The sequence below is a fragment of the Pristis pectinata genome, chromosome 10 (assembly GCF_009764475.1).
Source record: "Pristis pectinata isolate sPriPec2 chromosome 10, sPriPec2.1.pri, whole genome shotgun sequence".
NCBI classification, from domain to species: domain Eukaryota; kingdom Metazoa; phylum Chordata; class Chondrichthyes; order Rhinopristiformes; family Pristidae; genus Pristis; species Pristis pectinata.
This window is the reverse complement of record NC_067414.1, coordinates 40,686,770-40,711,111: the sequence shown is the minus strand read 5'-3', so window position 1 is coordinate 40,711,111 and position 24,342 is coordinate 40,686,770. Positions and strand designations below refer to the sequence as shown.

The 24,342-nt window shown below is 41.2% G+C and overlaps 1 protein-coding gene across 1 annotated transcript; it reads right to left on the bottom strand.

Annotated features, from left to right (window-relative positions):
• Positions 1-1,985: 1,985 nt before the first annotated feature.
• Positions 1,986-22,415, bottom strand: slc35f6 (solute carrier family 35 member F6). Its single transcript, XM_052024938.1, has 6 exons — positions 22,225-22,415; positions 11,027-11,099; positions 7,287-7,458; positions 6,401-6,616; positions 4,899-5,009; positions 1,986-3,472 (listed from the first exon to the last, which is right to left on the bottom strand). The coding sequence occupies exons 1-6, from the start codon at positions 22,299-22,301 to the stop codon at positions 3,015-3,017; spliced, it is 1,107 nt and encodes a 368-aa protein (XP_051880898.1). The 5' UTR covers positions 22,302-22,415; the 3' UTR covers positions 1,986-3,014.
• Positions 22,416-24,342: the final 1,927 nt, after the last annotated feature.

The window sequence follows — 24,342 nt, the reverse complement described above, 5'->3', positions numbered from 1 at the left end:
CTAATTTAAACTAGGGAAGTGATGAACAAAAAACTACCAGCTACTTTGTGGCAAGGAAGTGGGAGTTAAGTTTAAACTATCTTTATTTATAAAGCCAGGGATCATGTTTATGTCTGAGACAGATTCTGCAGATGCTGGAGTCTGGAGCAACACACACTCAAGATGGTAGAGGAACTCAGTGGATCAGGCAGCATCTATAGAGGGAAATAAATGGTTGATGTTTTGAGTTGACCCTTCATCAGGACTAATGAAGAGTCTTGGCCCAAAATGTCAACTGTTTATTACCCTCCATAGATGCTGCCTGATCCACTGAGTTCCTCCAGCATTTTGTGTGTTTAATGTCTGACTAACTTGAATATTTGGGATTAATATGGACAGTGCATTTGATGTGCTCTATGATTTTAATCAATGTCCTACACAACAGGCTGGTCAAAAATTAAAACTCATAAGCTCAATGGCAAGGATCAAGAGTAATAGTTGACAAGACAGCTTTGAAATTCAAAGGGCATTCTCAGCAAGACAGGAGCATGATAAAATACAAATAATTAAGTTTATAGTTGAGTGAGGAAAGCTTCAGATGGAGGAGTGACCAGATAGTCTGGTTGGGTAGAAGTGGAAAGTGGAACTGTCTAGAAACAAGTAGCTCCTGATTGGCACAGACAATAGGTTCAATGGCCTCTTGGTGTAGGCTTGACACGGAGGTGCACTCTGCTCATTACCCCATAATCACTGCCCTCCATTTACCCAAGGCAATCTGCATGTAGCATAGCAATCCAGAGGCTACTACTTGTTGCTCTGCCATAAGATCTAGCTGCTCAAGAGCAGCTAGATCTAATTTTGGACCAAAGCAACAGGATTGTGCCCCATTTACTCCAGCCCAGAACACCCTGGCACTGGGGTGGAAAAAGGCCTTGGCACTCAAGCTCATGGTGGCAGAGAACAGTGTCTTTAGATTCTCTCTCCTCCTCCTCTTCCCCCCCCCCCCCCAGAAAAAATATACACCTTACCATTACAACATTTAAAGTGCCAATTTCCTAATTGTCCCTAGTTGCCACAAACTGGTTAGACAGAGGCCCCTTTAGAATACCCATACCTGGCTCTTGAACTTCCTTATCTGCTGACAGAATGCACAGTACCCAAGCAGCAAGATTGTTCTCCTGGAACAAATACCAGGTAGCTTTTGCCCTCCAGTAGACCCAAACACTTATTGCAGGTGTGGATGTGGTCTGCATCAACTCTAATGCACAAGCTTTATTTCAAGTCAGCAATCAACTTGCACCATTTTTGTTTTGGGAAGAGTATTAAATGTTAGTTACACAGCATGTTGGATTGAGTTAAAGCATCTTTCCAAGGAAAATTTCAGCAGATTATCTTCTTGTGACACATCATCTGCCCCCACTCCCAGGCACACTATTTAAAATTGGTTTCTCCAGCTAGATTAATTAAAATAACCATTTTGGGTTCTGGAAGCAAAATACTGAGATTCTGGCAATCTGAAATTAATGCTGAGGAGAGACAAACCAAGTTGATATTATTTTGGGATGATGACCTGTCAGGGCGTCTTCTGCTACAGGAACTCTGCACTGGCAAGGTTATAGACCTGTAGTTCCCTCTCACTCCAGGAACTGGAACCTCCATCTTCAACAGCACCATTGTGTGCCAACTTTAGAATTAGTCCAAGAGTCAATCAATTTGGGACTCTGATTTGGTAGTAGAAATATTGTTCAAATCACAAAATCAATTTGAAAAGATCCAAAGCTGAATCTGTCACATTCAGTAAGGAACACAATCCAGGTTATAGTTGCACAATATGTGACACTATATGAAAAAAAGACATTTTTGATCAAGTGGAAATTGGAGTTTTAGAAAAGCATCAAAAGCGAGGCATTTCCTTAATTAATCTGGCCACAAGTGTTAAAGATCAAGCTTTTAACTTCCAGGGTCAGTGTTCCCAGAAGTTAGTGTGAGAGAAAGACCGTAAGAGTCAACCTCATTTTAGTGATCAAATAAAAACCAAGCAACTTGAGGAAGGTGGTCCCAATTACATTCACAATATTGTACAAATGACAATGTGCTGCAGTCAAGAGTTGTATTTATAGATTTAAAAAGGTCACATTTAACATTCTATTACAAAAATGTAGTTTTACAGGAAAGCAGTAACCTCTATAATTATATGCATACTTTTATAAATTTCTCCCATTGATCAGCAAAAATAATTCAATGTACAATAAAGTCAATTTAAATTGCAAATAGCACATAGCACTGGTTACCATTTTAAAAATCAATACAACAGCAATTTGAATGATTCAAGTAGTACCTAGTCTGTAAATCAGTTCGAGATAAATGTTCATTCTTCTGGGAAAAAGGCAGTTCAGATAATGGCAAACAGATAATGAGGGAGAATTATTGTATTGGGTTTTCATTAATGCTTGAATTTCCAGAGGCTCCCCACCAAAATACTAGCACTCCTAGAACTGCACTAATAGTAGATTCAGGTACAACAAAGCTGGGTAAAGGAGTAGGGTCAGTCTGCCCACTTCATTTGCTCTTGGTAGAAACCAAAATTAAAAACTATGGCACTGGCAACAATCACAAGGATCTGCAATGGACAGAATCTGGGGTTTCACCAATAATACATCAAAAGGGAGCACAAAGTCCACTCATTTTCCTCTTAACGTGGGCTTACTGGTCATTACTCCAGTGAAGATTATAGTAGCACATCTGGATCATGCACCCAACCAAGCTAGATGTTTCAGACCTCTTACAAGGCATTTACTTCAACTGCCTTGCCTGCAGTTCTGAAGAATAGCAAGTCACTTAATGCATCTTTCCCAACATATAATGTAGATCACATTACAAAGTGGCATGAAGTTCCACTCTGTAACCAATCATTCGGGTATCTTTTTATTCCTCAAGTGTAAATTTTAAAAACTACTGATTATGTTATGAAAAGTTAACCTCCTTTGGTCATTGTTTGAAAGCAACATTCTCCTAAACTTTAATCCATTTAATTTTTATGGACTGGAGTTTATGGAGTCTTTGGTTTCAGTTAATAATTCTTCCCTTTCAGGCTTCTGGTTACATTGAAGCTTTGCTAGGACTAGCTTATGGAACCCATTGTAGAGAACTGCACCTGCCAGTAAGATTAAAAAGCCCAAGATTTGGAGACCATGGAATTGTTCCCAACCCACTGCAAGGCTCACTATCCAGATTACTATGGTCCGTAGACTGTCCAGAACCATGCGAGTGGTTGCACTGATTTCCTTTGTCACACTAATACCAGCAAAGTTGAAGAATGCAATGCTCAAAATATTTCCAAAGAGGGCCAGAAAGATTAATGGCTTCATCCCAATTTGGCAGAAAGCATCAAGTGCATCTTCAAGAACACCTCTGGGGTTGCCACCAAATTCCCCTACTGGGATATAGTACATTGGAATCAACAGCAGAGTTAGGATGACGAATCCAAAAATACCTTAAAAAGACAAAAAGTGAACAAGTTTTAAAAGCCAAGTTAAATTAAAAAAATGCATCACAGACATGAATTAGATGAGCAAGAGCAGGCAACATGGGTAGCAAGTGTAATATTTTCCTCACTGGATTCATACATTAAGATTTACCAGTTATGCACTAGCTTGGTGTTTAATTTTACTCCCAAGTCATCTCAAGCATCAGTATGATTTGCAGCATGTTGAATTGCCAGAGCAAGAACCTTTCAAAACTTTAGCAACAGGAGAATGGTTAACTTCAAACTTTAAGCAGAACATTAATTGTATTCTGTAAGTAACAAATATCACTAGTTAAAATTCAAGTTAGTCTACTTTTGTGGACACCACAAAAGCAGTATTTTGAAATGCTGATAGATTAGGAAATATTGATGATCAAAGGGAACCCAAATGTCATTGTACACCAGTCACTTGAAACAAATATGCAGTGGATCAAACTGAAATATCTAAAACGATAGGGTATTGGGTTATAGCAAGATTTCTCCACCCACTCAGCAAATGACATTTAGAATGAACTCCAAAAACAAAGGGTAGTGGAGTTAGATCCTCAACATTTAAGCAGCATCTAGACAAGCACTGGATTTTCCAAGATAAAGAACACTATGGACCAAGTTCCAGTGAATAGGATTAGTATAGATAGGCATTTGATGGTTGGCCTGGACAGTGGGCTGAAGGACCCCCATTTCTATGATCTATGACTGACAACTCCAAGCTTGTGGGTTTTGCCTCAAATCCTTTTCTAGTATTTGGTCTGGCATCAACAGTCATTGCTGGTATCATAATCCAAAGGTATTCATTGGTGTGAAAGTTAGGGTGTTAAATCAGTTCACTACATTGTTAGTAGAATAAGTTGCATGCAAAAGTTGAGTCTAGGGCAAGGAAGTGAAAGGGAACAAAATTCATTTGACAGAGACAAATTATAAAAGATGTACAGTGTTATATAAGAGTTTGCAGCACAGTCACATTACCAGCTCAACACAAAGCACAGGGGATGGCAAACCTACCTATTTAGGGAGATGGTAGGATGGCTCATGAAAGTTATCTTTTCATGCATATCATTCCAATATGCATGAAAAGAAGCTTACTGAGTGCAGAACTTCTGGCTTCCAATCCAAATAATTCTCAATTTAAGGGTTCCCCCCACCCGCCCACATTCTTGTGCAAAAGAATGAATATCCAACAAAACCTTTGGCCAATTATGAAGGTTTCTAGTCATCTGATCTAAAACTGTTAGAGCCAATATATTTACAATTTATAGAAATCTCATACAAAGATTGGCAGGTTCCCTTAACTAATGAATCACTGCAATGGTGGCAAATGAAAGCATGGTAATGTTGAATGGCAAACAAGAAAACATCCTCATTTTAAAGCACAAAAAATTAAAATAGAACATACCCTCTGTGCCCACAGCTTGAAGTGGGTGCACATCATGTTTATAAATAAGTTTTTCCTCTAGCACCACCTGAATAGCAACAATTATTTGTGCTATGATAATAAGGACGTCACCTAAAAAGATAAAATTAAAAACATTGATTGGTTTTGTGGTGGGGTGAGCACAATACCTTTACTGTAGTCTACACAATCTTAAGCACGAGATAAACAGTTCCACTGATCAGAAAGTAGAAACCTATTTTATGAAAAGCTGTTTGTGGGAAAAAGGAAAATCATCCCAGATATTTGGAAGGGTGTTTGGAATAAAGTTCCATAGAACCAGGCTTGATCATGTTCTATACATATGAGACTGGGTGGAGTGTGAGCAGTGGCATGATTAAGCAACTTACAAGTAATACCAAAATTATGACCGAGTTTATGGTTAGGAGGCAGGCTGTAGACAAGGGATAAATAGACGAATTCAGCCAAGAGATATGAAATTAGCACCTGTGCATGTTCATAGATTAATTACAAGACTGTAGAATTAATAAAGGCTGATGCATGGGAGACAACTTTCCTTAATTAGCTGCAGTCATTGTAGAATTTGAGACTAGGTGGGTCACTGTAGACTACCACAAAGAATCTGACAGCACCAAGAGGAGTGTGTTCAGTGGAGGCAGGAGGGGCAACTGACAGAGCTGCTGCTACAGTTCCAGTGACATGGATTCCATCCAAGTTCTACTGTGCGAGTTCACTTGTTCTCCCCGTGTCCACATAGGGTTCCTCTGGATGTTTCACTTTCCTCCAACATCCTGAAGATACGTGCTGGTAATTACACACAAAATGCTGCTGAGTTCCTCCAGATGCCCTCTTCTCCAGTCCTGTTGAAGGATCTTGACCTGAAATGTCAACTGTTTATTTCCCTCCATAGATGCTGCCTGACCTGCTGAGTTCCTCCAGCATTTGGTGTGCATTGCTCCAGATTCCAGCATCAGCAAAATCTCGTCTCCATTATGCTGGTAATTAATTGGCCACTCAGTTAGTTAGATGTTGGCATGAGGGGAAATTGATGGAAATATGTATAGAATAAAATGGGATTAGTGTAAATGAGCATTTGACAGTTGGCACAGGCTCATTGACCAAAGGGTCCATTTCTGTGCTGTACAAAATTAAAGCAGCAACAGACGCCCAACCAAAATGCAAAGATAACAAAAAGGGCTAGATTCAAGGGTAATATTTTCCTTGGCAAAGTCAATGAAGGAAAGATTTAAGGCAATAGCCAAGATGGTAAGGGCAGTCATCCAAATGACAAGGTCTGGGGCCAACTGCCTGGAAAGTGGTTGAGACAAATCCTCAGATTTTAAGAGCATCTGAAATTGCTAATTAACAAGATCTCCTTTCCAGTTTAAGTTTAAGAACCAAGTAAATGGGAATTCAACCAACCTAAAACTATTCATCACCAAGGAAGTTTTGTGCTTAATAGGGATTCACTTCCAGGGTTAATAAATACTAAAGCATATCATTACCTGTTATAACCTGAGACAAGTGGTGCCCTTGGTCACTCTCTCCACTGATAAAGTCTGCCAAACCTACGATGACAAGTCCACAGATGGTGATGGCAATTCCTAACCACTGGCTGACTTTTAATTGGCGGCCTAAGAAGGCAACAGAGAGCAGCCCAGTAAAGATGATCACAGCTCCTCGCAGCATCTGGAAACTGGATGCACTGGTCAAGCTTAAGGCTGGGGAGAGATGCACAAAAATACAACTGGCCTTAGTGAATTCAAAACCAGGAAAGAAAAAGCAGATTCACAACATGTAGAGGGATTGAGTTATTGGAATATCATTAAGAGCAATATGGTGGCCAAAATACAGTGCATTTCACAATCACTTAAAGTTGTGTGTCCACAATGCTGGCACTAAACTACAATGTTACTAAACTACAATGCAGGTAACTGAATTAACAACCAGACATTTGTACAAACCCCAAGAGCTCTGAAATTTTAGTTAATCTGGAATTTGGTCACAGTAATGATCACAAAAACAACATGATTATTGCAAAAACCCATCTGATCCACTAATGCCCTTCAGGGAAGGATATTTGCCATCCTTATCTAATGTAGGCTGTGTGGTTCCAGAATCACCCCATGTGGTTGACTCTAAAGTGCTCTCCAATGGCCTAGTTTTATGGAATTGGGGAGTAAAAACCAAACAATTAGTGCTGTAATTCACTTTCTTTATGCAATCCTGGTGTTCTGCGAATACTTGCTTTTTACAAATTATTTTGCTTTTCATTACCAGTCAATGAACAAATGTGATACCATTTATATCACCAAGGTCCTAATAAATGAGATATCCATTGTATTACTAAAAGGTTTATATTCTTCTCCTTCAAACACTCAGTAGACTTACCAATGTACATAATGCTAGTGGCCAGCATATCACACAGAGCAGGTGGCAGGAAAATGAAAGAGTTGAACTTTCTGACAGAAGTCATTTGTGGTTCTAGTTTTCGTCGATCATAGCATGCAACTAGATAGAAAACAGCCAAACAGTAGGCTTCCCCAAGGAACATTCCCACTGCCTGCAAAAGACAGATGCATTAACTTATTTGAGGTCAGTCAACATTGGCATTAATGCAGCTTTTCCCCATCAATTTAAGAGTTTCTCTCAACTGATAGTGTGAAATACCAAAGTGTCAATTAAGCATAGCCCCATTTGTTTTACAATTAACTGATAGGATTGAGAGGCAAAGTTGGTACAGCTCTTTCTGCCCCCAAGACAAGACAATGGATGTGGCTCTCACTATATGTAGCACAATTTGAATTTTGCTTCAGTGAGTCCCTGCTAGATACGTGGTTTATTATATAGTAGCTAACCTAGTTCAGTTGTCCTTTGCCTTTTCCCACCTAACACTTGATCTGGGAACTAGCATATTCAATTTCAGGAAAAAGTAGTCATCACTTTGATGGCAATATACTATCACCACTGCCCTGCGCACCACCCCCACAACCAACAGGAATCAGAGCAGACATACAAGGAGATAACAGGCATAGGAATAATATGGTTGTCATAGTAGGAGATTTTAAACCTCACTAGTATTGACTGGGACTTGCTTTAGTGCCACGGGATTAGAGGCAGAGTGTGTGTTCAGGAAAGTCTTCTGAAGCAATACGTAGATGACCCTACTTAAGAGGAGTCAAGTGTAGCTACCTCTCAGGAAGAGAGGCTCAGAAGTGGTTGATGTGTTAGTGGGGAGCACTCTGGAACCAGTGACTAATTGTACTAGTTTCAAGATAGTCATGGAAACAGGTAGGACTGGTCCTCCAATTTGTCCCAAATTTTTTTTTTGGGGGGTGGGGAGTTTGGTAAAGGGGGAAAAGGCAGCCAATTTCATTGGCATCAGACAGGAATTCTCTACGGTTGATTGGAAGCGGCAGTTTGCAGGTTAAAAAGAAAAGGGACATTTGGCAAGTGGGATACTTTAAAAAGTGAGATAGGAAGAGCTTAGAATCAGCATGCTCCCGCTAGAGTAAAGGGCTAGGCTGGCAGGATTAGAGAACCTTTGTTGTTGAGGGATATGGTCAGGAAAAAGGAGGCATGTATAGGTAGTTGTGATCAAGCAAATCCCTTCAACAGTACAAGGGATGTACGAGTACATGCAAAGAATTGAGGGCAAAAAGGGGCCATGAAGTTTCAATGGCAGGTAAAGGAGAATCCCAAAAGTATATTAAAAGGATGCTAGTAAGATTGTAGCCCACCTTACTGGGGTAATCAACATGTGGAGCCACAGGAAATGAGCAAGGGCTTAAGTTAACACTTCTCATCCGTACTTGCTTGTGGAGAAGGACATGGATGCTAGTGAGTTCAGCAGAGAGAACAGTGATATCCTGGAGCACCTCAATAGCAACACCTCCTCTTTCATAGTCCTTGAAACAAAAGGTGCATAAATCCCCAGGGCCTGACCTAGAATGTTATGGAAAGCAAGGGATATTGTTGGGGTCCTGGCAGAGATAGATTTTTGTATCTTTGTTAATGATAGGCAAGCTAATACAGTATGATAGGCTTGCCTTCATCTGTTGGGGCATCAATTGGGATATTGTGTTGTGGCTGTAAAGGACACTGGTGAGACTACACAGAGTATTGTGTGCAGTTCTGGTTGCCACACTAGAGGAAGGAATTGGAATAGGTTTATTATTGTCACTTGTACCATGTACAGTGAAAAAGCTCACCTTGCATACTGTTCATGCAGATGAATTCATTGCACAGTGCATTGAGGTAGTACAAGGTAAAACAATACAGAATGCAGAGTAAAGTGTCACAGCTACAGAGGAGGTACAGTGCAGGTGGACAATAAGGTGCAAGGTCATAAGGTAGACTGAGGTCAAGACTCCATCTCATCATACTAGGGAACTGTTCAATAGTCTTATAACAGTGAGATAGAAGCTGTGTCTTTGAGCCTGTTGGTATGTGCTTTCAGGCTTTTGTATCTTCTGCCTGATGGGAGTGGGGAGAAGAGAGAATGACCCAGATGTGTGGGGTCTTTGATTATGCTGCCTGCTTTACCAAGGGAGCAAGTGTAGACAGATCACAGAGGGGAGGCTGGTTTCTGTGACACACTGGGCTGTCTACAACTCTGCAGTTTCTTGCAGTCCTGGGCAGAGCAGTTGCCATACCAAGCTGTGATGCATTTGGATAGGATGCCTTCTTTTGTACATTGATAAAAGTTGGAGCGTCAAGGTTCATGCCAAATTTCTTAGGCCTGAGGAAGTAGAGGTGCCGATGAGCTTTCTTGGTCTTGGCATCTATGTGGTTGGACCTGGACAGGCTATTGGTGATGTTCACTCCTAGGAACTTGTAGCCCTCAACCCTCTTGATCTCAGTACCATTGATGTAGACAGGTGCATGTACACTGCCCCCTTTCCTGAAGGGAATGACAGCTCTTGTTTTGCTAACATTAAGGGAAAGGCTGTCATCATGAAACCATGTCACTAAGCTTTCTATCTCCTTCCTGTACTCAGACTCATCATTATTTGAGATACAGCACACTACAGTGGTAGCATCTGCAAACTTGTAGATGGCATTAGAGTAGAAAATGGCTATGTAGTCGTGAATGTATAGGGAGTAGAGTAGGGGGCTGAGGATGCAGCCTTGTGGGGCACCAGTGCTGAGAATAATCATGCTGGAGGTATTGCTGCCTATCTTTACTAATTGCACTCTGTTGGTCAGGAAGTCAAGGATCCAAATGCAGAGGGAGGTGTTGAGTCTCAGGTCTGAGATTGGTGATGAATTTGCTTGGAATTACAGTATTAAGGGGGGAGCTGTAGTCAATAAACAATAGTCTAACATAGGTGTCTTCACTGTCTAGATGCTCCAGAGCTGAGTGTAGGGCCAGGGAGATGGCATCCACTGTAGACCTGTTTTGACAGTAAGGGAATTACAGTGGGTTGAGGTTGTCTGGGAGGCTGGAGTTAATGCATGCCATGACCAGCTTCTCAAAACACTTCATGATGGTGGATGTCAGAGCCACTGGGCAGTAGGCATTGTGATTAAGCTAGAGTGTGCAGAAAAGATTAACAAGGATGTTGCCTGGATTGGAGGGCTTGATCAATAAAGAGAGATTGGATAGGCTAGGACTGTTTCCCCCCACTTCTCCCTCCACCCCCCCCCCCCCCACCCAGAGCAAATGGAGGTGACATGATAAAGAGGTATACAAAATTATAGCGAGGCGTAAATAGGCAGAGTCCATATCCCATGATGTGGGTGTCTAAAACCAGAGGGCATAGATTTAAAGCAAAAGCAGAGAGGTTTAAAGGGGATCCAAGGAGGTTACTTTTTCCACAAAGTAGTTGTTACCTGGAATGAGCTGCCAGAGGTGGAGGAGGAAGGAACACAGTAATTACTTTGAGGCATTTGGTCAGGTACTCATATGAGAAAGCAGAGGGATATGGCATTAATGCAGGCAAGTGGGATTAGTAATGGATAGGCATGATGGCTGGCATAGAACAGTGCTGTACAACTTAATATTTTCTTGCCACCTAAATCATTTGATGACATCAAGTTTGGCTACATCGGTTGAATATAGTACCCTCAAATTAAAAAAACTTTACAAGTTATGGTAGTTGTTTGTAGTCCAGCTAGTGCACACTCACCTGAAGGAAAGGGTGATTGAACTTGTGTTTCACTGATCCATGGCAACCCTCAGCAGTGAAGTCATCAGCCCATCTGACAGTTTAAAAACAACAATTAAAAACAATGTTCTGCATTCCTAAAAGCACCATACACAGAATTTTGTCACTTGATATTTGCTTCTACTGACATTTTCCTCAAACAAAATTAAATAAAAGTCAAAGCTATAGGAAATGCAACAAGGAGACTAGACAAGTGCATCATTAGGCATTTAAACTATAGGATGGAGGTTCAGTTGTGGTCAGGAGTCTTTCCAAGATGTGGTCATCAGCAGTAATTGCTGGTCCCCAACTGCCCCCTAACAGAGTGGCTCACTAGACCACAAGGACATTAAATCAACCACACTGCTGTAAGTCTGGAGTCAAACCAGATCGGACAAAGACAACATATTTCCTCCCTCAAGAACATTGGTTAACCTGACCTTTTAAAAAATATATCCATTAGTTTTATAGGAACCATTACCAGTGACCGATTTTAATTTCAGATTAAGTGAATCTTATAGTTGCTGTGGTGAGACTTGAACTCTGGACTTCAGATACTAGTTCAGGTGTCTGGATTGCTGGTCTGGCAATTTAACTACTGCAGTCACCACAGCCAAGAAAAACTGCAACAAGAGCTCACTCTGCTGGTGAATAATAGTATTCACCATCACACTTGTTTCCATTTAAGTGAATTTAATGGATTGAACTGGGAAGCATGTTAATAACCCTTTGACAAATGGATTGCAAGATGCAAACCAGATTTTAGGCAATTTCCTCCAACTTCCCAATCTCACCTCAGTGAAGACCAGGGCCAGGAAACCTCCATAGCAAGGTTACCGACATTAATCCAGTAACTGATGTAGAATAATGCATTAGAGGGGAAGTGTGCGTAATCACAGGCTATTTGGTACCAACTGAATAAGGAAAACATTACTTCCCACCCCCTCCCCCACACAAAAAACCACATGCCAACCATTGCCTCCATGTGTTCTACTGCTACTTCAACTTACACCAAAGCCAGACCTTCATGGACAATTCATGGGGGGGTGGGGGAAAGAAATGAGCCCTTGTGCATTAAAACATCTCCAGCATGTAGACATTTTATGGTACTGTCTTCATCACGTAACAGCCAAATAGTTGGCAAGGGCTACAAGGCTTGAACACAAGTTAATATAGGACTGCCTTCTGGACATCCTTCCTCCAAATAGAGAAGGAGGAGAGCTGGGTGCAATATTTAGCAGGACTTCATAAGTTTTGCATTATAGTAGGGGGCAGAACATCCTGAATGTAGGATTCTTAAAACTTAAGGATACCTAAAAGCTCAGGTGAAAAGGCTTGGTCAGTCTTGATATTTATCCACAGCACAGTCAGCAGAATAAATTCAGGAGCACAAGTTTTGTTTATGAAAAACTAGAATATAATCTTTCAGTAACCCATATCAGTGATTAAGACATGTCCAAGAAAGTTTAAGTAGGTATTTAATGGTGCAACTGAATAAGGTATTGAGCATCTGGTAGTAATTCAGCTACTGCAAGCATTGTGTTGAGAGAATAGATTCATAGGCACAAGGAAATTCATCCCACAAAATGGTTTGGAAGCAGCTACTACAGTTTCCAGCTGCTCAATTGTCATACCAAGTAGGGCATTATGTTGTACAGGAACAGGGTAAAACTTGCAATTATTTCTCTACTTCATAAAAAGGTTTCAAAGCAAAGTCCACAAAACTACAGAGAACTACAGCAAGTGATTTTTTTTTTTAAATACACAAATTTGGTTAAAAAAAACAAAATCTGATGAGTCCTCAACCTGAAACACTAAGTGATTCATTCCATAGATACTGCCTGAACTGCTGACGATTTCCAACATTGTTTTATTTGAGCCTTGTAGGACAGATTTAGGAAGCATCAGTAAGGCTTTGTGCATGGAATGTCATGCTTGATGAACCTTTGAGAGTGTTTTTTTTTGAAGAGGTAACCAAAAAGGTAGACAAGGCTAGGGCAGTGGATGCAGTCTATTTGGACTCTAGCAAGGCCTTCAACTCCTGCATGGTAGGCTAGTCCGGAAGGTTAGCTCCCAAGGAATCCAAGGAGAGCTAGTTAGATTCAAAATTGGCTCAGAGGTAGGAAGCAGAGGTGGTGGCTGAAGGTTGTTTCTCAGAATGGAGGCTGATGACTTGTGCTGGAACATTGTTATTCATTATTTATACAAATGATTTGGATGAAGACACACAAGGCTCAATCATTAAGTCTACAGATGACAAAATTAGGAGGTGTTGTTGATAGTGAAGGTCATCATAAATTGCAGGTGGATCTTGATCAGTTAGTGAAGTGGGCCTAGGAGTGGCAAATGGATTTCAATACAGACAGGTGTGAGGTGATGCATTTTGGAAAGTCAAACCAGTGTAGGACTTGTGCTATGAATGGCAGGCACTAAGGAGTGTAATGGAACAGAGGGATCTAGAAGCACAAGTGCCCAGTTCATTGAAAATGCTATCACAAGTAGACAGGATGGTGAGAAAGGTGTTTAGCACACTGGCCTTCATCAGTCAGGGCATCGAGTACAAGTTGAGACATTATGTTACAGTTGTACAAGTCACTGGTGAGGTCGTACTTGGAGTATGTGTGCAGTTTTGATCACTGTTATAAGAAAGACGTGGTTAATCTGGAAAGAGTGCAGAAAAGATTGGAAGGAATATGTTGCCAGGACTAGAGAGCCTGAGTTATAGGGAGAGGGTGGACAAGCTAGGTCTTAATTCCTTGGAGCATAGGAGAATGAGGGACAACCTTATAAAATAAAGGGGCATAGATAAGGTGGATGGTAGTGGTTTCCTCCTCCACCCCACCAAGGTAGGAGAGTCCAAAACTAGGGGGCATAGATTTAGGGTGGGGGTGCGGAGGGAGATTTAAAAGGGACCCAAGGGGCAACTTTTTCCACACAGAGGTCAGTGAGTATACAGAACAAGCTGCCTGAGGAAGTGGTTGAGGCAGGTACAATAGTATCATTTAAGAAGCACTTGGATAGGTACATGGAGAGGTGGGGCTCAGAGGGATACAAGCTGAATGCAGGAAATTGGGACTGGTTGGGCTGAAGGGACTGTATCCATGCTGTATTCCTCTCGACTATGACAGCTTAAATGGAAAATGGCTATTTGAACAAGCCACATCCATGATTCAACAGAATGGCATGTGCTGGAATTCTGGAGGGAGATTGTTAATTGCTGTTATCCATTTAAGAAACCAATACTGTAGTGTCATATTAGAAAGCTTAATGCAAGAAGCAAATGTATTTGTGTGCAGTCAACTATATGTAATGGCAAATGCCATTATATGCTGACATTCAGAAACTGCATCGTTTTTGGCTTTATGATTACACTGCACATTTTCTTCTATTGACTACAGCAAGGCAGCCAAGTTAATTTTACTATTGGAAAATAATGTAATATTTTAGCTCAAAGACCTTCCATCAGAACTGGAGAAGTGAGAGTTGGTTGTACAGATGCAGTCAGGCTGCATTTACAATATTAACTCAGCTGGACACTTCTAGTATTCTTTTTTGGGTGCAAATTTCAGCAACCACTAAAAAGCAAATTTCAGCAACCACTAAAAAGCTTAAACATACTCATTTTCTCCAACTGCCCTTGTTAATTAATAAGATTGGTCCATAAATATCAGGATCACCTGGACAACCCTGCTGAATGATCAAGTGTTTCCAACATTCTGGTTTTAGTTTAGACTCAAATCAGTTTTTGATCTTCCATTAATTGCACCATTATTCAGTGCTATTGTTAAGACAGAACACACAACAATTCCAGTTCTTCTGCAGTTTGGTTCAGACACATTGCTGTAGTGTTGGAGTATCCCCGAGGAAATGCAACAGCAAGCTGTCTTCCCCTCCATCCAACAGGAAATTCAGCAACATTAGAAAGAACTTGCTCCAAATATTCATGTGGAAGTGAGGGTTATTATAGTACAAGTTCATCATTTACATCCACAAAATGAAGGGCTATGATTTTCACCCCCAAATTCCCTCCCCCAATAAGCCAAAGATCAACCCAACCTATTACAATTCATTACTTCCCACAGTTCCTTCTCATGCTATTCTCAGTGTTGCTAGAATAAGACATGCCATTAATACATTCCAAATTTGCATCATTTCTCCAAGAATTTCATTGACTGCATGTGCTTTAGAATGCACAGAGATTGAGATAGGTGCTATACAAAATGCCTGTCTTTCATAGGAAAGAAACAATACAATTTAATCTCAATTTTGGTTCCAATGGATATTGACAAGTAGATAGAGCTTGAGCCTCCTCAACCCAAGTATTACATGCAAAGTCTTTTGTGAACCACAATTTGGCAACATATTAAGATCTCTGGATTGCATTCTTCTACAGTATATTTAAGAATGATAACCTGGCCTAGTTTCAAATTAAACTGGAATTTGTTCACAAGATAACATTTAGTCCCTTCGAAGTACTTGTCAAAAGAAGTTATAGAACCAGAGGAAGACAACTAGTTGTCTTCCTCTGGTTCTATAATTTCAGTGAAAAAAAGCCCATGTCCATTTGTGTCTTTGCAAATAAAAGCCCAGTTATTTTGTGGCCCTTAAAAGTTCCAATTTCCAAACTGTTCAAGGTGTGTCATCATTTTTATGGATCATTGCAATAGCAACAACACAGCTCAAGTTATAAAAAGTATACGTGGCAGTTCAATACTGTAGATCAGAAACGTCAGATGCAACAATCTCATGCCGAATGGACTGAGTCTTTGAGAAACCCCCTCACTCAGCCACACTCATCTGTAATCAAGCTGTGCTGTCGTTTCATCACACTGAGGAGCTATTCATTTCCGGCATTAGTTATGCATAAGGGGAAAAAAGTTGCCTGGGACACCTTAAAAGGAATGTGATCACTTAGGACTGCAATTTCTTTCAGTGGATAGTGCCAGTCAATCAAACCTAGGGAACAATAAAAGCAGACTGCGTGAAGCAAAGATACCCATTGCAAGGTGCAATGACTGCTCCCTTAGATTAGGGAAAGTTCAACTTATCAAGATGCAATTTCATTTACAGCAGGGCACGAAGTTAAACATTCACTATACTACAATCTGGGTTTACCAAATTTTGATCTCAGGCTCCAGACACCCATTGTAACAAGAATGTGCCTAAAACACCCATGATATGGTTGTAGAACCTGTATTTTTGCACAGGGAAAGTAATAACAGTAAGAGAATGGTCAACCAACTGCTCTACTACCCAAAGTTTACACTAAAGGCACCTCAAACATGGCAATTTCAAGAACGAAATAAGTTTGCAACTGTTAAATAGCTCAAGTTAGTGCAGTATACTGCCATGCAAGTGCTCACATTACAAAAGGAGGAAAATTAAAAATAGCTATGTTAGCCCCTTCAAGTGGATCAGCCCAAGTTGAAATTTTGAGGAATACTTGCTGGTACCAATGAAGAAGCCCAAAGGTATACTTTGCTGTTTAAAAAAAAGTTAAAATGAGAATGCCAAGCAGTAAATTAATGTTTTTCAGTGCTTCAGTCTTCAATAGAGATCAAACTATTGTTATTGGCCATTATACAACTCTCAGTTGAAATAAAGATAGTTATCATGCCAAACTAGAAAAACCTGATCAACACGACCAGGCACTAAACAGTGAGAAGTGAGCTCATCATGGGTTCATGGAGTAGGCCACCTCAAGCTGGCTATGCCATTCAATACCACTCCAAAGTCTTTTCCCACCCCATCCTCAATTCCTTCAATATCCATAAAGTCTGCAGTCAATGACTGATCCTCTACATTCCTCAGGGGAGGTGGGGGACTGCAGAGAGGAAGAATTAAAAACAAGTTACCATAACCAGGGGAAGAAGTTTCTCCCCAAATGGCCTACCCTTTACCTCAAAGGCAATTTTAGTTCTAGATTTCAGCCTGAGGAAGCATTCCCCCTGCATCTACCCCATCAAGGCCACCACAAATTTGTACTCTTTCCCCCCCCCCCCACCCCCGAAGTTCTCATTCTAAACTCTAGCAAATAGAGGCTTAGACAACCCAATCGCACTTAAGGACAGACCCACCTTTCCAAGAACCCATCTGATTTTTTTGTTCTATTCTATTCCAAGGCAAAGGACTGAAATTGTACACAAAAATATCCAGGTGTGGTTTCACCAAGGCACAATGTAATGAAAGGCATCTTGCAATAAAGTCTGACATACAATTTGCCTTTCTATCTGCTGCATTTGCATGCTAGCTTTTAGTGACATGTATTGAGACACCCAGGTCCCTTTGAACATCAACAAATCTTAACCATTTAAAATCAAGCAGTTAGCATACTTTGCAACACTGTACTCAATCTGCTATATTGCCTACTCATTAACTCATCCTTATCTACCTCAAGCCTCTATCTGCATCCTCGTTACTACTTATTCCCATTTATCAAGGTGTCAGACCTCCTCCCCCCCCCCCCCCACCAAATCTCAACGATATTCTGCAGCTGATTATCCATAACCCTCCAGGATCCAGCCTCAACAGCAAGCATTTCTCTTCATCTGATCTAAATAGCCAACCTTGCCACCCCCAGTCTACCTATCCAGCCCCAAATCATCCAGTCAAGCTCCCAGCACCAACCCACTTATCCTCTCACTTCAGTCTCCCGAACTCCAACTCCCTCATCTCTGAATCAACACCACAATTCCAAGGCATTTATAGCTGCTAAATATTGGAGATATTAAAACAGAACTGAATTCCCTAATCCTGCAATTCAAGGTTTAAAAGTAGCTAAGGAGATAATGGATGTGTCAAGAAATAAAGGACTGCAAATGCCAGGATCTTGATGAAAAACACGATGATGCTGGAGCAACTCAGCAGGCCATGTAGCATCCTCGGAGAAAAGTAGGTAGTCAATGTTTCAGGTCAGGATCCTTCTTCAGGATTGAAGATAGGAAAAGGGGACGCCCAATATATAGGAGGGAAAAGCAGAGCAGTGATAGGTGGACAAGAGGGGAGGCAGGGTGGGCACAAGGTGGTGATAGATAGATGCAGGCAAGAGATAGTGATAGGTGGGTGCAGGGGAGGAGGGGAGAGCAGATCCACCAGGGGATGGGTCAAAGGTAAGGAGAGGGAGAGAGAGGAAAATAAGAGGGCCTGTAGAAAAAGAGGCTAGGAAAGGGAAGAAGAGGTATGGTGGGGTGGGGTGGGGTGGGGAGAGATGGAAGAAAGGAGTGTGTGGATTACTTGAAGTGGGAGAATTCAATGTCCATACCACTAGGCTGCAAGGTTCCTGCAGTACCACAGCTGTAGAAAGGGTGGATGTCTTAGAGGGATTATCTACTGAGTCAGTGTGGGCAGAAGTCAGAAACAGGAAGGGAGCAATCACTATTAGGAGTATTCTACAGACCCCTCCAATAGCAGCAGACACATTGAGGAGCAGATTAGGAGGCAGATTTTGGAAAGGTGCAAAAATAACAGGGTTGTTGTCATGGGTGACTTCAACTTCCCCAATATTGATTAGGACCTCTAGTGTAAAGGGGATAGATGGGATGGAGTTTGTTAGGAGTGTCCAGGAAGGATTCCTGACAGTATGTGGACAGACCAACTAGAGGAGAGGCCATACTGCACCTGGTACCAGGCAGTGAGCCTAATCAGGTTTCAGATCTCTCAGTGGGAGAGCCTTTTGAGATAGTGACCATAACTCCTTGACCTTCATCATAGCCTTGGAGAGGGATAGGAGCAGATGATATGGGAAAATATTTAATTGGGGGAGGGGGAATTACGATACTATTAGACAGGAACTTGGGAGAGTAAATTGAGAACAGATGTTCCTGGGGAAGTGCACAACAGAAATGGAGGTTTAGGGAGTACTTGCATGGGCTTCTGGATAGGTTTGTCCCATTAAAGCAGGGCAAGAATGGTAGAGTAAAGGAACCATGATTGGCAAAAGATGTAGAATATCTTGAGGAAGAAAGAAGCTTACCCAAGGTTTAGAAAGCGAGGATCAGACAGGGCTCTGGAGAGTTACAAGGTAGCCAGGGGGAAGATTAAGGATGGACTTAGGAGAGCTAGAAGGGGGCACAAGGCGGCCTTGGTGAGTAGGATTAAGGAAAACCCCAAGGTGTTCTACACACATGAATAGGAGAATAACGAGAGTGAGGGTAGGACTGATCAGGGATAAAAGAGGAAACACGTGCCTGGAGTCAGAAGAGGTAGGGGAGGTCCTTAATGAATACCTTGCTTCAGTATTCACCAGTGAAAGAGACCTTCATGTTTGCGAGGATGGTGTACGACAGACTAATACAGTAGAGCATGTCGACGTGAGGAAAGAGGATGTGCTGGAACTTTTGAAAAACATTAGGATAGACAAGTCACTGAGGCCAGACAGGATATATCCAAGGTTATTACAGGAAGAGGGAAGAGATTACTGCACCTTTAGTGATGATCTTTGTGTCCTCACTGGATGCAGGAGTAGTGAGAAATGATTGGAGGGTGGCAAATGTTGTTCCTTTGTTCAAGAAAGGGAGTAGGGAAAACCCTGGGAATTACAGGCCAGTGAGTCTTAATTCAGTGGTGGGCAAATTACTGGAGAAGATTCTTATAGACAGGATTTATGGGCATTTGGAGAAGCATAGGCTGATTAGGGACAGTCAGCATGGCTTTGTGAGGAGCAAGTCATGCCCTAGGAGACAGAATTCTTTGAGGATGTGACAAAGCACATTGAAGGTAGAGCAGCAGATGAGGTGCACCTGGATTTTAGTAAGGCATTTGATAAGGTTCATGGAAGGCTTGTTCAGAAAGTCAGGAGGCATGGGATCCAGGGAAACTTGGCTGTGTGGATTCAGAATTGGCTCACCCATACAAGACAGAGGGCAGTTATAGGAGTGTATTCTGTCTGGAGGTCAGTGACCAGTGGTGTTCTACAGGGATCTGTTCTGGGACCCTTGCACTTGGTGATTTTTATAATGACTTGGATGAGGATATGGAAGGGTGGGTGTGAGTTTGCAGATGACAGAGGTTGGTGGTGTTGTGGATAGCATTGAAGGTTTCTGTATGTTACAACAGGACATTGATAGGAAGCAGAGCTGGGCTGAGAAGTGGCAGCTGGAGTTCAACCTACAAAAAATGTGAAGTGATACACTTTGAAAGATAGAATTTGAAGGCAGAATACCAGGTTAATGGCAGGACTCCTCACAGTGTGGAGGAACAGAGGGATCCTGGGGTCCACGTCCATAGATTCCTTAAGGTTGCCACACAGGTTGATAGGGTTGTTAAGGTGGCATATGGTGTGTTGACCTTCATTAGTTCAGAGTACTGAGTTCAAGAGCCATGACATAATGTTGCAGCTCTATAAAACTCTGGTTAGACCACACTTGGAGTGTTGTGTCCAGTTCTGATCACCTCATTAAAGCAAGGATGTGGAAGCTTTAGAGAGGGTGCAGAGGAATTTACCAGGATGCTGCCTAGATTGGAGAGCATGTCTTATGAGGATAGGTTGAGTGAGTTAGGGCTTTTCTCTTTGGAGAGGAGGATTAGGTGTACAAGATAAGAGGCATAGATTGAGTGGACAGTTTAAGACTTTCCCAGGGTGAAAATGGCTAACATGAGGGAGCATAATTTTAAGGTGTTTGGAGGAAGGTATAGGGGGATGTCAGAGATAGGTATTTTTAAAAAAAAGCACAAAGTGGTGGGTGCATGGAACACACTGCTGGCAAAGGTGGTGGAGGCAGATACATCTAAGAGACTTTGGGGAGGGGAGATCTTAGAGTAGGCTAAAATGTCAGCGCAACATCGTGGGCTAAGGGCCTGTACTGTGATGTAATATTTTATGTTCCATGATGAACTGTGGTATTTTATTTTATTAAGCAGACTAAGCCTACACTTTTTTTTAAATAAGAATAGAGGAGATTTCATTTTAACATACATAATTCTTAAAATGCTCAATAGGATTGATGTTTTTCCCTGGCCAGATGCACCAGATCAGACCTTGGGGCAGAGGGAGGTGGTCAATGACCCTTATTAGAAATATGCCCTTTATTCTACACATCCCTCCCCACCCTCTTTACTGAAAGCCAACTTGTATTTCTCTTTCCTAGTTCTGACAAAGGGTCCCAGATCCAAAACCTTAATCATTTTGCCTTCCACAGATGCTGACCTGATGAGTCTTTCCAGCATTCACTGTTTATATTACAGGGCATTAAATCATTCTGGATTGATGGTAAGAAAAGTTCTTCACCCAGGAGGGCACTGAATCTTTGATATTCTGTACCCAAGGCAGCTGTGAAGGCTCACCTAGAATATTCAGGATTTAGACATGGAGGAAACCAAGGGATATGCATTTAATACACTCAAAAAACCATGCAAGGTCAGTCATAATCATTGAATGGAATAGCAGGCACAAGGGGCCAAATGGCCTGGTCCTGCTTCTATATCCTTTGAGGCACCAAAGCTGTACCTGGTATTGTAAGTGAACCCACCTGGTGTCATAGATACCCTCTCATACTCCAGCCCCCTTGCAATACACTTGTTGATAAGGATTAACCCAAAAGCATCCATTGCATCTCCACAGATAGCACCTTACTGATTGAGTATTACAGCAGAATTCTGTTTTGCATAAATGGAGTATTACAGCAGAATTCTGTTTTGCATAATTATTACAAGTTTTCAAACTTAGTTCTTTCTAAGAAAAGGCACAACCACAAACTCCATTTGGAGTTTCAATTAAAATGCGCAATTATTACTTCAGTGATGTGGTACAGATCCCCACAAGTACAGTAAAGCTCCAACTCTTTAACAGTTCACCCTGGAGACTACCAGAGCCCGAGGTTTGCAGCCTTGAACACGGCCGCTCATGAGAATTAAGTGCACAAAACAAGGATTGCAATCCCACAATGGGATCACGGTATTAAGTTTTGTTTAATACTAACAATTGAGTCCATATCCTTGCCCCACTGGAAACTGAAATTAATTTCCTATGCCGGATCTCGAATAAATCATATTAAGAGCCGATGGATTTCAAACAAACTGGATTAAAGAAGGATTTGCAAACAAAGTCTCCGAATGCGAATACTGGAAGATTATCCGTTTTTAGAGAGAGAAGAGAGAGAAAAAGAAAGATTCAGCTTCAGCAATGAAACAACCGGCAGCTCTGACAATCCGGCGCGGTCTTAAATTATGCATTTGATACTTACTTGGCCGACAGTGTGTTAATGGTCCCAGTAACGAGCATCATCGCTACCAAACCCAACTGATACCTAGACCACGCCATGAAAAAATCTGAAAGGTATTCACCCCGTTCCACTATTCAGTGGCTTTTAAAGAGAACTAAATCTTCTCTGTGCCACAGGAATAAGAAATCACGTGATTCGGTCAGCTGGCACCTGGTCATGTTGAGCTCCCTGAACAAACTTTCTGCGGAGTGATTAAAGCCAATCCGAGCTCTATTGGGTCGCTTATTTGGGGGTAGAGGGGGGAGTGTAATTTTTAAACTTGATAGAATAAGACATGTATTCACGGGGAAGGTTGTCACATCATTATCATAAATCTTACTTCCAATATCATTCCAATGGAATACTTAATTAAAATGGAAAACAACTGCAGGGCCACAGGGAAAGCAGGACTAATTGGATACCTCTTCGGACCCTCCGTACTGTATTATCTTAGGGTTCTGATTCTGAGTTCACAATCTCATGATGTTAACGGTTGTTAAGACAACAAAGAAAGTCATGTGATATATCTTGGTCTGCTTCTAACTGAGGAGACGGTTTGACAAGGGTAGATTTGAAGCCAATCATAGATGCCTCTAACTTTTTGTGATTTATCCTTGTTATTTAATGTTGGCAGATAAGGTGAGCCCACTAATTAAACCTCATTTTAACCCTCAGATGGATGATTAGTAATTATATTGTTACAGTTACCTAATTTTCCAGATGAATGATTAAAAACAGTTATAGACTTAGTTTCTTTAAAAAAATTAAGATGTCAGAAATGAGCTGCTTTCCAATATTATGGGATTGCTAACAGTAAGATATCTTAATTGCTTGTATTTCTTGCACAAATAGAACGAAAGGGCACAATCTAGAAGCCACTGTAGCCAAAGTGAAAGTAAACCTGTACCAGCTGGCATAGTGTATCAGTGAGAAAGTGGCCAATACAGTCAATACAAATGGGTTAAATCAGCGAGGTTGCCGATGTGATTGCACTGGTAAGACAGTTAAATTACTTTCAACCCTGCATTACAGAGGCATGGTTACAATGTCATCAAGATCGGGAATTAAATATTCCAGGATACTTAATTTTTAGAAGGGGTAGGTAAAATGAAAAATGAAGTGGCGCAGTCCTAATATTAAAGAATGGGATAAAGCCAGATTAGTGGAAGGATTTTAGCTCAGAAAACCCAAGATGTAGAATGATTCTGGTGGAGCCAAGAAACAACAGGAGACAGAAACTACTGGCAGATGTCTTTCGGCCTCCAAATAGCAAAGATAATGCTGGGCATAATGTAAATCGGGAAATTAGAAATACATGTAACAAGAATAACAAAATAATCATGGCGTACATTAATCCATATAGTGCAAACAAAATGATCAGTAATAGTGTAGAGAAGGTTATTAAATTAAATTAGTGTGTGTGGCATTGGGATAATATTATTTCTATAGATATGTTAAACAGAAAATGGAAAGTCAGAATAAACAGGTCATTTTCAAGATGGGAGTCTATGACCAATAGGGTGCCTTAGGGGTCATTGCTGACTCCAGCCGTTCCTAATCTATTTCAATGATTTGGTTGAGGGGACTAAATGTAACTTTATCCAAGTTTGTCCATGATACAAAGCTAGCGGGCAGTGTGAGCTGTGAAGAGGTAGCAGAGAGGCTCCAGGGGAATACATGCAAACTAAGTAAATGAGCAAAGACCTGTGAGATAGAATACAATGTGGAAAAAATATGAAATTATCCACTTTGATAGGGAAAAAATATTTTTTTAAATGTTGTGAGATTGAAGGTTGAGCAATGTGAGTGTCCTTGTACAAGAACAATTGTTCACATACAGATACAGTAAGCAAATAGGAAAGCACACTGTGCGTTGGCCTCTCTCACAAGAGAATTTGAGTACAAGAGTAGAGATGTCTTGCTCCATTTATTCTGATGCAAGTGAGACCGCACCTGCAATATTGTATGCAGGTCTGTCACCCTGTCTAAGGAAAGATAAACTTGATATAGACAGAGAGCAGCAAAAGTTTGCCAGATTGATTCCAGGGATGATATGCTTGTCACTTGAGGAGAGATTTAGCACGATGACTCAAGGTTAGA